The following is a 14393-nucleotide window of genomic DNA, read 5'->3' on the forward strand; positions in this document are numbered from 1 at the left end:
ACATGATTTCCTAAGTGGTGTTAAAATAAATGGTTTTGGCTTTATCAACTGGACATGTGTTACCTGAAAAAAATGATAAACATTCATAGCACAGTATGCAGAGGGTCTGTGGCCATAGTAAATGTGCTGTTTGAAAAGTGCCCTGACATAACTTCTGTTATGATTTGGCACTATATAAATAAAATTGACTTGACTCGACATTACCGTTTTTAATGTATCTATAAAGCCAACCATAAATATTGATATAATAACAGTATATTAGTTGTAAAACATTAAGGATTTCAGCTTTAAACTTAGGTCCTGACCTCAAGGACTTGAATAAGTTTCCCCTGTGAAAAAGTGTGAATGGGCTTAAATGGCGTCACCTTGCAAAAATGTCCTCAACTCAGATGTCTACAACTTCAAGCATTTGTTACGACGATAGAATTGTATGAAAATGCACGTATACTAACAGACACATATAACATCCTATTCACACCCTGGCAAAATACACACTCATGTTCACACTTGGGGTGTTAATGTGAAAGCCTCAACACTTCAGGGTCCCAGTAAACCACAGATCCATCTCTGTCCTGACAGCAGCCCACCATTAGCCACACACACACACAAAAATGTTGTTGCAGAACATACATACACAGAACTTTGTTAGAAACACATACAGTACAATGTTGATTCATAAAGAGGTTGTATTTTCTCACGTAAAATACACCAACGCTCACGCAAACACAACCAGACACAGAGTTGTTGAATGCACTATAATGTACTGATTCGGCTACTTTTTTTTGGTACAAAACAAACACAATGCTATAAAATAAACTGAATTCACTTTCTCATTTTTATCATCTTTCTCCAAAAATAACCACAAGCCCAATCGCCATATAAGTGAAATCCCAAATTACCTAATACAAATGTGAACATAAGACAGACTCACCTGTTGCAGTCTCCAGCAGTGATGTTATAAAGGTGATTGGCAGCTCCATCAGCACATGCCCGCAGCAGAGCTATAGAGAGACAGACCGATAGAGAGACACTTTAGGCTATGTAAATGGAAACAATTATTTTTTTAAATTAAGAGTACACCTTATGGGCCATTTATGTGTGTAAGGATTTTCAAAGAAATTATTCTCAGATAGAGCCTTGTATACTGAAATGTGCTGTTCATAGGAGAGATATCACACATGTGACATCTTTCCAGTGCTACTCCTGATAAATACTGTATGTTCTCTCTTAATCCAATTGACATTTCCTCTGAGAAAGTGTCCAGGGTTTTTGTAAGGACACTCAAAGCTTCTGGCTTGATTTTTAAAGGCAACATACAGACCCAACAATGCACTGCGCTTGACTTATTTTCTAAGATGAATGTTCAGGGGCAGATTCTGTTGCCTTATACAGTACACAAGTACACAGGACAAATTTATAGAAAAGGAATAACATAATGAGTGATTTAAACAACGCACTAGTTTGGACACCAACATCAGCAATGCCAAGGTTTTTTTAAATGAGTATACTTACTGCAATCACTGCACAAATATAAAATAGTTTGAATAAGGTCCAAATTAGACTTTCTGCCAAAGAAAACACAAAAAATAAAATGACACACAGAGAAGTAAAGCATTATGATTAAAAAATAATTTGACCCTTTAAAGGCAAAGCCTGTGAAAGAGGACTTATCTTTTCTGTTTTTAAAAACACACAAATTAGGTGGTGATTTGTCATTCTTAAAATGGCATGCAAGTTTTCAGAAATTAGATGCAAACTAATTGCAAATGTATGCTCTTTCATGGCCTCTATTCTATTCAAATTGAACAGGCAGCCTATTTTTTAAGAGCATTTTTCTATTTGGGTTTGTTGTGGGGCACACAGGGGAATATCTTCAAAGAATCAGCTATGGTATTCTACTTGAACCTAGTTTAAAACTTACTAAAGCCTGCACCAGAGAGATGGGCAAGTCTTGTACATTTGTTTTCTGTCTTGTAGGCTTTCTTTCTCCAACTGTGTCCATCTCCAAAATCCATCCCTCGAGTTTGTGTCAGGTTGTATTCATGTCATTTATTTGGCTGCATAAAAGTAATGCAACAGGATATAGTGTAAAGAGTATGACTCAGTCACAGCTGCTTACAACTTACACTTGTAAACTGGTTTACTATATGTAGACACATGCACTCCGAGACGTCACTGCAAGCAATCTTGGAAAGTGTTTATCAAGTCTCAATGAACTGAATTTTCACATTGGATTTAATTTCACTTGTTTGTGTATAATCAGTGGACATGTTATAAAGTGCACGTTTTCTTATACATTAGAACATGCAAATTTCATAGTATTCTGTGTGTAATCAACATTTTAAAAATGGGGGAAAAAATATATTAAGGGGCTCACCTTAAAATCGATAAAATGTTTAATTGTGACTACCAACCTCACACTTCACAGTCAAAAAACATTTCTACATGTTAACTGATATAGACACACCATAGACATGAATTAAATATTAAAGTTGAAACCTCTATTCTCTTCCGTTCTGTTCATTTCTGAGTGAATTTTAACAACCAATATGAAGGTGCAGAGTTAAACTTAGCATAGCTGTTAAACTCCACAGCCATTATTTCTATATATCACACAACTCGCACCTACATACTATAAATTCACATTCACCGATCACAGACTTGCACAGAAACCATATCAGATTTGATTATCAGAGTTAAATGGAGAGGAATGATTATTCCAACGGAGGGGGATATGTTTCTCAATCTACCTATCCTTGGCTTGAGTGCTTAAAAAGTGATAGAACGCAGATGCATTTGCATTGATGTAAATAAGACACTATACTCAAGGTACTGCTTTTATCCATAACACCCTACCACCTGCTGTCGATGTTTCACATCAAGAAATGAATGGAACGGCTCATTATCTCTGACAGAGTGCAAAGGCTGTGAAACTTTTCAAATGAAAACTTCTGGAAAAACAGAGAAACTCTTCTAGTGGTCACAGACTGCAAAGCTATCAGTCATTATCTGTGTATAAGTATCTACAAACACACACACACACAAGCACTGAATAATTTTCAGACTTAGGGTTCTAAAACATTTACTTCTGTCAATCATTTTCATGCCATTACAACACACACACACACACACACGTTTGTACTTCTCTCTCTGAGGAAATTCATTAACATTATGCATTCCCTAGCCCTTTACCCTAACCGTCACAACTAAATGACTAACCCTAACCTAAACTTAAGTCTTAACCCTCAAAGAGCCCTTTGAAGGTGTGTCAAAAAGTTAGGATTGGCCAAAATTTCCTCACTCCAATGGTTTAAAACTCAAACTGGTCCTCACAATGTATAGCCATACAAGCACGCGCGCACAGAGTAAATCTCATGTGATTATACAAAGCTTGGCTTTGTATAATCACTATGTATAATCAAACAGTCCTGGTTGAAATTATTGGCACCCCTGAATTCTAAATTCAGAATATAGAATTTCTTCAGAAATAAATGCCTTACATCCATTTCCATAATTTAAGGTTACATTCATTAAACAAGCTATCACTTAACCCCCAAACTCCAAAATTTTGTTTTAGGAGACTTCTCCTTGCTAAAGTTTTTTTTTTTTTTTAAAACAAACACAAGGTCCCTTCCAGTACTCTATGGAAGCAAATCTCATAATTATCATCAACTGATGATCTTCAATACTGTTTTTCTTTTACACTGTTAATTTTTAATTGCATTCAGTGTCTTTATGTCATCGTTTCCAGCAGCATTTTATAGTGTGGCCTCCTGCCTTGCCCTACACTAATGTCAGTTTTTTATAAAACACATTGGCACTACATCACACAGAAAAGGCAATGTAGATCATGAATCAGTTGACTGCTTAAACCGTCTAGGAAATACACTGATAACGTGATAAGATCTATGAGATACATCAGGATGTGCCTGACTCTGCTCAGCAGATTAGTGATTTATTGTGTACATTGTACCTTCACTTTGGAGAAATTAAAGTTTTCTTGTAAACAAGCAAGAGTTACATTTACTTTCAATTTTTCTCATCAACATGCACTATGTGTATCCTTGCGGTGTAACAAACATAAATGTATTTCCTTCCTCTTCAAACATTTGTAAAGCAGATTTTTTTTTAATATCTTAAATCCTGCATTGTTTTCATCTATATTTACTTGTTAGGAGTCTTCTTCTTACTGCCTTTGTTGCGGCATTACTACACTTTTTTTTTTCACGTAAGTGCTACTAACTGTCAATCAGTGGAATAGCAAGAAACTCATGCATGTGCACATCGCTGACAAAAAGGGGACCCACATATAAAAATATTTCTCCATAGCACGACCGGTGAGAAAAAAATTCCACATGGTACCTGTAATCAGAGCAGCATGTTGTTTTACAGTACAGTGTGGCTGAGTTGAAATTAGTTTAGTTAGTTTGTAATAACCTTCTGGACTCAATGGCTGACTATGGTGCTAACTCATTTCCAATGGAAAACAATTTTTTTAAAAACTTTTCCTGGTTTGTACTTATCATTGCTGTAAGAGAAAGTTTCAAAATTGCCCGTAGAGGCGTCTGTCTTTCTAGATTTCTCAACGTTCCATTTATCTTCATCACAATAAATGGCAAAAGTGGGTGAACTGAACTTGAGAAAGATTATCTCTCCATCTGCACTGCATCCACAGGCAGTGAAGACACAATTACTGTCAGTCTCCCACTGAAAACAATAAATTGCCGGCTATTTGAAGTATGCCACAATTTTGAATGCAATAGCCTATCCACGACTCCTTCATCTTCTCTTTCTCCTCGAAGCATTTGGAGTTTAACAAACATGCTCAACAGAAAATCCCATACAGACACATAGTCTTATGAATCCTGACAGTGATATGATGTGAGCTGAGCAGGGACAGCAGAAGGAGTCAGGAGGAGGTCACCTTGTTAATAAACTAGCTATCATAATCCTTCCCCGCAGGCTCAAGAATGAAATGCTTGTGTCACTCACTGTGCTGTATGATAGATACATATGGTGGATAGGAGATAATGCAACTCTACACACACTACTAAACCTGTCAATTCAGTGCTTTTTAATCATCTCTGCTGACTTTGATGCAAAAAAGGTTCATGTACACGTTCATGCAGAAACACACACAAACACACACACTTGGGGATATTCTATAGCATGCAAGTATTTATGAGGTTAGTGTTGAGGAATAATACCTGTCAGGCTAGGGCTTTAGCACAGTACAGGAGAGGGAAATCAGTCATGAAGAGCAGTGAAGAGATTTTTATCCTTATTATGATGCTTTGATACCCCCTTTACATCTATTAGTCCACTTCTTCCCCTCCATCTGTCATCCTTTCTGCAGATCCGCCCTGCTCTCTACACCTTGCCTCGAATTTGACTGATTTCCTGCACAAACCTCTCATTTTATTTCTCTCTTGCTCCACTCTTTTACTCTTCAATCTTCCGCTCTATCCTTTTCTTTGTTATTCTAGTTTACACAATTTCACAGTCTCGCTGAAATTAGCTTTTTTTTAGCTCTCTTTAGATTTCTATCCATCAGTTCTTGCTAACGGTATCCCTTTTTGAAGTTTCTCACACACCTATTTGTTCTGTCTGACACGTGATTTTTTAATTTTAATTGGTGAAATAGCTTGACAGAAAATTAACATAAACCAGTTACAATGATGTATGTGATGACATGATAATATTAGATTAAGTAGGGTATGTGTGGGTAGTGTGTGTGTATATTTGGATGTTTGTATGAGAGGCAGTGATATGTATACATGTTTAGTGATCCTGGACAGCTTAGTGTGTGGAGTAAGGAATAAAGCATGTGTGGGGGAGCGAACAGGGAGCGAAGGAAGAAAACATAGTGTTAATGTTATAGTGATAATAAATATATGATGTAACAACAGTGTCAGTATAATAGTAAAAAAATATATTATATAATAATCATTATATACAATACAATAAAATATAATAGTAACCACTATAATAATTAATATTACACTCGGCAGGTGTCCCGGTCATTAATTATTAATATTATTATTATTATTTTGTTAGTTTAGCCTTAAGTTTTAGCCGCACCCAAGCCCAGAGGAGGGCACTCATTCATGCAAGTGTATGATGATCCTTAGGCTGTTTTGGTAACCCTCCAGCACAGGTACTGCGTTGGCCATTGTCGTTGAAAGTAGTACTTTTTCTTCTTCACTGGCTCAGTTGGTCTCTCCCCGCCTGCACTTACACGTGCACTGTTGATGAAAGGTGCAAAACAATCCATTCAGCTGTTACTGTGTTCCAATGAAGCGGTCTGTAGCTGCTTATTTTAAAAAACGAATTGAAGAGAGAGAGGAGGAGCCTGGTGGAGAGGAAGAATCAAGGGGAATGAAATGAGAACCCTGCCTCCCCCCTTATGTAAAAGTGGGTATCAATGTTTACAACTTCGATGAAAGGATAAAGCAGAACTAACCATCCGTCTGGTCATGAGAAGAGTAAGTAAAAGAATAAACACCATGAGATTGAATTGCGAGAACAGCAATCAGTTAAACTTGTGTTCTCTCCAAGTTTGATGTCAGCAAATAAAAGTTGGCTAAAAGTTGCCAGCCACTTCCAGGGCTGTGTTCTGTGACTTTGGGCCTGACAAAAGTGAGAGTGAAATACAACTATTTATTACTTTGATAAATGCAAAGGGGCAATCGTGTTTATAAACTGCAGCTTGGAAAACATAACCACATTGCACGTGAACATATGTTTATAAGTGCATGCATGAAATGATATCCAGTACCAACCTCTGTGGGGACCAGTCCAGACTATATATGGGCGTAATGGCACTCCTTATAGGTGCACATAACTCAACCAGTCAAGGTTTAGTTATAACTCTGGACTAGTACAAGATGGAAAGCAATGTATTGCCATTGAATATTAATTCAATATTGAATTTAAAATGTTGATTGTGTGTATCTGTGAAGATCTTCACAGACACACACATCTTTGTCAATCTGGAAGAACCATCACTAAACAGAAGAGGTGATCTGAGACACCACTTGTCAGCCACCTATAATGCAGTTCTAAGTTCACTCCCCAGACAGCTGAACACCCATCCACACCAGGACTCGTGACCTCAACGACTCACATGATGGCAGCGTGGATCAACGACTCACTTGTCACCCTAACCACTAATCAGAACTGAAGAAACCTTTCGGAACTTCAAGCAAGTCCTGTTGCCTTTGCAAAGTACTTACAGAGTTCATTTTGTGTGTGTGTGTGTGTGTGTGTGTATACTCACTGCTCAGAGATTAGGTTAAATACATAGGTCAAATTCCTGTGTGTGCAAAACATACTTGGCCAGTAAAGGATTCTTCTTCTTCTTCTTCTTCTGATTAGCTGGGCATTCTGGGCAATATGGATGCACATCTCTCAGAAAATAATAACCATCAAGTATTCAGCCAAGCCATAGTATAAATGGTATTTTATATTTGAAAATGGTTTAAATGGCTTAGGGGTCAGGTAGGAGAGCCCCTTAGCAGAATTTTTCTGTGGTGATTTGTGTGCAGTGGTGACAAATTTCACTCTATAAAACCCATTTTAAACATCCTTTTCTCCATGTAGTGTATTCTATGAATAATCTTGTATTGTATGAGTTGGATGTTTGTGTTGGTGGATATAGAAAAGATGTTTTTGCAGATTAGGGTCCAGAAGTCGGCATTGGGTTAATCTGTAGGTCTTCCTCCCATATTTTTGAAAGGATTTGTTAAGTCAAATGTGGAAAATATCGTAGATTTTGGATAGTAGTTTCTTCTTAGTAGTGATGTTAATCAGGTCTGATGTTAGTGGGGAAGATCTAAATGAGATTATTTAGTGCTGATTTTGGCTGACACCTATGCTTAAATGTAGTGCAGGTAGTGTATATGTGCAAGCCAATGCATTGCAGCCACATTATCCAACCAGCCAAGATTGCAAGGCTGATGCTCGACTGGCTGATAGGTGATGTTCAAAAACTTAAACTTCAGCAAGCTGATCCACATCAACAAATGATGGAACCTTGCACTTGTAGTAAACACAGGCCTTCACTGATTGCTTTATTGAATTGCTTGTTTGTGTTGTTACACTGTGAGTTAGTGAAGGCTCTGAATGTAAGTAAACGAGAGACTGAATGAGTGAAGAAGTGAGTGGGTGATTGACTAGATGAGAAAGTGGGTGACTAATGAACTCGATGAGTGAGAGGGCATGTGTCTGAGATAAGCAGCTTGATCCCACATCACAGCATCACACTTGGCACCTGTAAATGAACTTCCCTTTGATCAGCGTTACATCTCTCCCAGCCTCCATTGCTCCTCTGCTCCCTGCTGCTCTACCTCTCCCACAGGCGATGAGGGGCCCCGGGGGCACCACATCAGAGGACCTGAGAGTAGTCTGTGTATGTGTGTGAGGATGTCTTTGTCTGTAAGGGTGGAGACCAGGCTAAGGGTGGATACCCCCAGGCGGACAACCATCCGGAGAGTGACACACACTCAGACACACTGATGCACACTGACATCTGCTTATCCCATAAACAATATTAAAATTACATGGCATATCAAGTGAGGAATTATAAACTTGCTACAAGCGTGTTTACCACCAAACAGTGAGAGATCTGCCATTCACACACAATCATCTTCCTGTCAAAACGTCTTCAGGTCCCGTGTGCACTGCTGCCAAGAGCAACACTGATCAAGAAAGCTTTCCAATTTCTCACTTCCACACCACACCACATTGCTTGTGGCACTTCAGAAACTGCCCAAAATCTCTCAGAAACTTTTTTGTAAGTAGCCTTGTCTAAATGTGGGCAAATGTCAATATCTGCCATATGACACTATCAAGTTGCATCATACTAACAAAGTATAACTTACATGTCTAACAGTGTTGCCAAATGGTACAGTTGTTTGGTTTGATGATTTGATGCAATGCTTTCCTTATAATCCAGGTTCCTTTATTACTGGCAAATACTGAATGTAATAACAAAAAAATTGTGAAACAATCAATGACAGGATATGCAAAAGCAACACAATGCATTTATGCAAATTTTAATTCCTAGAATATAACCACATCAGTTAAACTTAGGAGGGCTGATCACAAGTTGGATTTTGAAATAAGGATATTAAATCAAAAATTATCAACCTGCAAACTCTGTTGAGGATCAGTTACAATCAACAGAGCGTAAATAATCTATTATGAGTCTACTTTCTCGTCAAGCTGGTATAGTGAACAGACAATTTAAACCGAATATTGAAAAACTGTCCTCAATTTAGATATTGTTTGCATAAAAAAAATTAGAAACGGGTGTTCAAATGCATTTCAAATTAAATTACAACTGCAATGTTCTAAAAAAGAATGTGATTTTTGATAGTATTGTTCAGATCTATAGAAAACTGGCCTTTCGTTTTACTCTGGATGCACAGTGTAAGACTTTGATGAGATTTAGCATCAATTAAAACATTCCCTTTACATTTAACGGTTTTAAAAATCCTTCTGATGAATGTTTTATATGTTTCTTTAAATTATATTTTTTTTATTACTTCCCCTGAAATAACCAAAGAATCATAATCTTGGGGCAATAGGCAACCTTTGGTGTGAAATCAGATGATCAAATGTCAAACATTTTCTAGAAGTCCTTTAGTGAAAAGGCACAACCTAAGACAGCAGCATTTAACTGTGTGACTTCTGTGCGATGGAAAGAACTCAGGTTTCTCTTGAGTTTTTGCTAGCTAACTAACTAACTAGTAACTTTTTCACTGATTGCATAAGTTTGTCAATTACATTTTTCACACATTTATGTGCCTACTATATTTTTGCTGTTGTTTCATGGTCTCAGCAACAAAACTGTTGAGAACCACTAATCCTAGCCACTTCTTTTCACTCTGCCCTTGAACACAACTGCATGCTTAATATATTCATTTATGTTCAAATTACTCTTGTGCAGTCAAGCTTTCTGATCATTTTAAAAGATTTAACATATACAAGATATAGGTTGGGATGACACTGTGCGGTTTAAAGGTTCAAAGTCAGCTTTGCATTTTTTATACATTACAGCCAAGTAGCACAACTTCTATGCATCAATGCATCTCATAGGCACTGCTTCAGGGAGTCTGGAGTTCTACTTCCTTCAAAAATCTATTTTTCTTCTTTAACATTTTTTCTCTGAATTTCTGTTTCTCCTTTACTCTGATAATGGGCCTTGGTGTATTAATGAAAAAGATGAAAATCTAATTCATTTTTATAACCTCTAGTTACCAACTAAAAAAAGGGGTTGGAATCTTTCTTTGGGATATCCGTGGTTCATATACTTCAAGCAAGCTTGTGACCAGCATTTTCAACAATAATCATTAAAATGCCCCAGGGCACGACTGTTACTCCAAAACTACTAAAGTGGAGCCACCCAGAGAGCTTGTATTGTGCAACAAGTACTGTATGTTTGAATATGAATATAATGTGTAGTCGCTGTTAAATTTTCTGCCCTTTTACACTAAAAATTGTTCTCTTTGCTGAGTTCATAAGGAAAGGTTATGCATCTATGAGAAAATCTTGCCTACGTGCAGGACTGTACAGTATTTCCTATATGTCCATGTCCTCGACTATCCAGACAATTTCCCCTCATTAATGAAAGATTGCAAGATGCCTCACAGATGTAGGCAGCAGAACAGAGTCAGTGTTGAGGGTAGATTTGTTATGACTGAAACGCCCTCGTTCTGAACACAGGGGTACTGGGTCCAGTGGTTTTGTTATATTGACCCTGTCACTCCTCCATTGAGTAGAGTGGATATTTTCTGCTACTGCCTGTGTTCACATTATTTACCAACCAATTTGCTACAGTGAATGTATACATACTTTAATGAATCTGAATAGATGTGCAAAGATTGCCATCCTTTGTACCTTGAGACGTTACAATTGCTACAAATGTCTATAATAACAATACAGCCATATACAATTTTGTATATGGTTCAGAGCTGTGAAAGGTGATGACCAATGAAAATAATGTATGGAATGCATGCAGTCCTTTTAAATTAAAATATAGGATTCATATAAAATTGTGATTATCTGTAAAATGTAATGACCCTGGATATTGACCATGGCTCACGGAGGGGGCAGTGACATGGCAGCAATTAAGATTCAGCACAGTGTAGGCTATACAGGCTAGACAGCACAGTCCAACTAAAAACAACAAAGGAACACATGCTCAGTGCAAACCAATGCAGATGGGATCTAAGTGATATAAAGAGGGTTTGTTTGATTTGGGCTGGTGATGCGTGAGATATCTACCTTTATTCCAGAGGATGTGTAGGTAGTCCTTATCCAAAGGCTGGTTCAGAACAATCAGACAGATCCTCAGTATGCCTGGAGAAGGACATAGAAGTCAAAGGGCAAATCTATGAATTATAACAACAATCAGAACAATCAGACAGACAGAGAGACAGACAACTGACAGAGCAAATTAGCCAAATAGCAAAAACGGTAAAGACACATCATTATTTGCATGTTCAAAACAATACCTTTTAAATACAGTTTGGACGCTGTTGTTTGTGGCACTGAGTGTGCTAAAGAAGGACAAAATTAAAACAAAGCCCTGATAATGAGGTCATTGTAGTGCTCCACATGGAGAAAGGAAAATAAGAGAAAGGATTACAAACATAAACCATTTCAAACGAGCCTTGGTTTAAAAAAAGTTCCCACCCGATCCAATTAAGCTGCAATTGGTTTCTTTGCAGCATCAGAAGATAACAAAATCTAACCAAAGTATAGACACTGTGTATCCAAATTACTGTCCTGGTTGAAATTATTGGCATCCCTGAATTTTAAGTAGAGAATTTAGAATAGCTTAAGAAATAAATGCAAATTAACCAATTTCGTATGATCTAAATATATTAATATGTCCAAGGTTACTGAACAAAAGAAAATAAAAAACAAAACTTACATAATGTTGAAATTATTGGCACCCTTCACTAATATTTGGTTGCAGAGCCTTTGCCTTTGCCATCACGGCCTCTAAATGTTTCTTGTAGCCATCTAGAAGCTTCATGCACCTGTCTGCTGGTAGTTTCTGCCACTTTGCTATGTGTTCAAGCTCTTTTAAGTTTGCAGGAGTCCCTTTTGCAATGGCAGATTTCAGCTCTCTCTGAAGATTTTCAATGGGATTTTAGGTCATTGCTGGCCAATTTAAAATGATCCATCTTTTCCTTTTCAACCATTCTTTTGCACTGCCAGATGTCTTTTGGGTCGTTGTCCTGTTGAAGACCTTTGCCTCAAACTTAGTTTTTTGACACTGGTTAACACATTTCTTTGATACATTCAATGCCTCCAGTACCAGAGGCAACAACACAGCCTCACAGCATGATAGAACCTCAACCATGTTTTACTGTAGGTAGGGTGTTCTTTTCCTTATGGGTTTCACAACGTCGCCCATAAACAAACTGATGCACTTGATTCCCAAAGGGCTCTACTTTGGTTTCATCTGTCCATAGAACATTCTCCCAAAATGACTGCGGCTTATCTATGAAATGTTTTGCACACACTAGTCTTGCCTTTCTGTGCTTTTCTTTCAATAGTAATGTCCTCCTTGGCCATTGCCCATGGAGCCCTACTTGGTTTAGTGTGAGGCATATGGTACAAGGCTGAAACCGCCACTCCAGATTGTTCCAGGTCGGCCTGAAACTCTATTTGTCTTGCATGGTGTTTTTTCCACAATCCGCATCAGTTTCCGCAGACTTCTCTCTTTGAGTTTCTTCTTAGCACCACGTCCTGGAAACACCCTAACAGTTTTATGACTGTAAAACTTTTTGATAACATTACAAATTGTTTAAACAGGGATTTCAAGATCTTTGGTGATTACCTTTTAGCCTTTGGAATTGTTATGTTTTTTTGATAATAGCATTTCTGATGCTCTCAGACAGCTCTCTTGTCTTCACCATGGTGAAAAAGAAACTGGAAACAATTAACCCATTTTAATGAAGTAAAACCATCATTCGTTGGTTAATTGAGGTTATGTGAACACTGAAACATGGGTGAGTCCTATTTGTTTTTATTTTGTTCTTAGAACTAATTTACATTCATCAAAAGTTTGGCAATAATTCTGTCAAGCGTACATTTTAAGTCTCTTTTATATTTTTTATTTCACTACATGAAAGCATTTTTTTGGTTGTTGTTCAGTAAATTTGGACCTGTCATTCTATAGCTTCTCATTTTCTTCTCAGTGTACCTCCATGCTTCTATGTCAAGGTCTCGGCTCCAGTCATAGATTTATCATTTCAGAACTCTTTCCTCCCTCAACCCCCCCATCCATCTTGCTTTTAGCTTTTCTTTTGCTCTGATGCTAATGCAGATCCCCTGACTAATACTTTCGAATTGTCATTTTTCTATCTACAGGAGAAGAAAAAAATTATAGGAAACTCTGCATTCATTGAAAAAGTAAAACACAGAGCTGCTAGAGAAGCCTTAATGGACCAAAGTCTAAAGCCTTTCTTCCCCCTGCCTTCCCACAATTCACACTTTGATTGCTTTCTCAATTATCTTTCCTTTTCATGTCTTCCCTTATGAATGATTTCTCATTCATTTTTGTTGCTGCCTTTCAAAGCAAAGCCAAAATGCCATATGCAAGCTTAAGCAATACTTTGTGAACAAATGCCAACTTCCCTCTCTCCTAAACTGTATTTATGTAAATGCAACACAGCTGAATCCCAGTTTCAGGCCAGCACGACAGGGCATATCTAATAAAGCTTGTATTTTTCCCAATACACCTTTTCTATCAGTAGAGAGAATGAGAATATACAGTACTTTAGGTTTGATGAAATATTCATTGAAAAATGTGTATCACCTCATGTCCTGAGAAAAAAAAAAAAAAAAAACCCTTTTTGGATTGAATCCCTCAAGTGTAAGGAGTGCATTTTTAATTTGGCTGAGGAAGTTTGGAGAAAAAAATGTCCTTTGGGTTTGTGACTTTATTCCAGTGGCAGGCTTGATGTTGTTAAAAAGTTCAAATCACTGGAAGGTCATTTCCAAACGAAAGTCAACCCCAGCCTAGTATGGTAAAAAGGAAGAGGAGAGGAAGAGAGGATAAAGAGGAGACATGAAGGAGGAGGAAAAAAAGGAGAATATATGGAGGGGTAGGTGAGGGGGAGAAAGAGGAGGAGTAGATTTGTCACTTTTGTCTCTTAATTGGCCGGAGGTGTACAGAGAACAGAAGACAAACTCAACCAGCCGTGACTTTTCAGATAACCCTTCGTTGCACAAAAACTCACCTCCCCGCACATACACACACACGAGGTAGTGTGTGGCCTTTAATGCACTCTATTCAAAGAAATGTCACCTTGGGATTCTTTTAAAAGTGCCAGACAGCATAAATACCACAAACACAAGTATACACACACAGA

General features: G+C 37.6%; 1 protein-coding gene across 7 annotated transcripts in view; it reads right to left on the minus strand.

Annotated features, from left to right (window-relative positions):
- Positions 1-14393, minus strand: part of tpk1 (thiamin pyrophosphokinase 1) — a 68023-nt gene that overhangs the window by 47208 nt on the left and 6422 nt on the right. For all 7 annotated transcript variants that reach the window (XM_040126616.1, XM_040126612.1, XM_040126611.1 and 4 more), the window contains 2 exons: positions 11290-11364; positions 932-1001 (listed from right to left, as the gene is read on the minus strand). In XM_040126616.1, the coding sequence (XP_039982550.1) occupies positions 932-1001; positions 11290-11364 (145 nt within the window). The remainder of the gene's footprint in view (positions 1-931; positions 1002-11289; positions 11365-14393) is intronic.

This window comes from Xiphias gladius, chromosome 5, assembly GCF_016859285.1.
Source record: "Xiphias gladius isolate SHS-SW01 ecotype Sanya breed wild chromosome 5, ASM1685928v1, whole genome shotgun sequence".
Taxonomy (NCBI): domain Eukaryota; kingdom Metazoa; phylum Chordata; class Actinopteri; order Istiophoriformes; family Xiphiidae; genus Xiphias; species Xiphias gladius.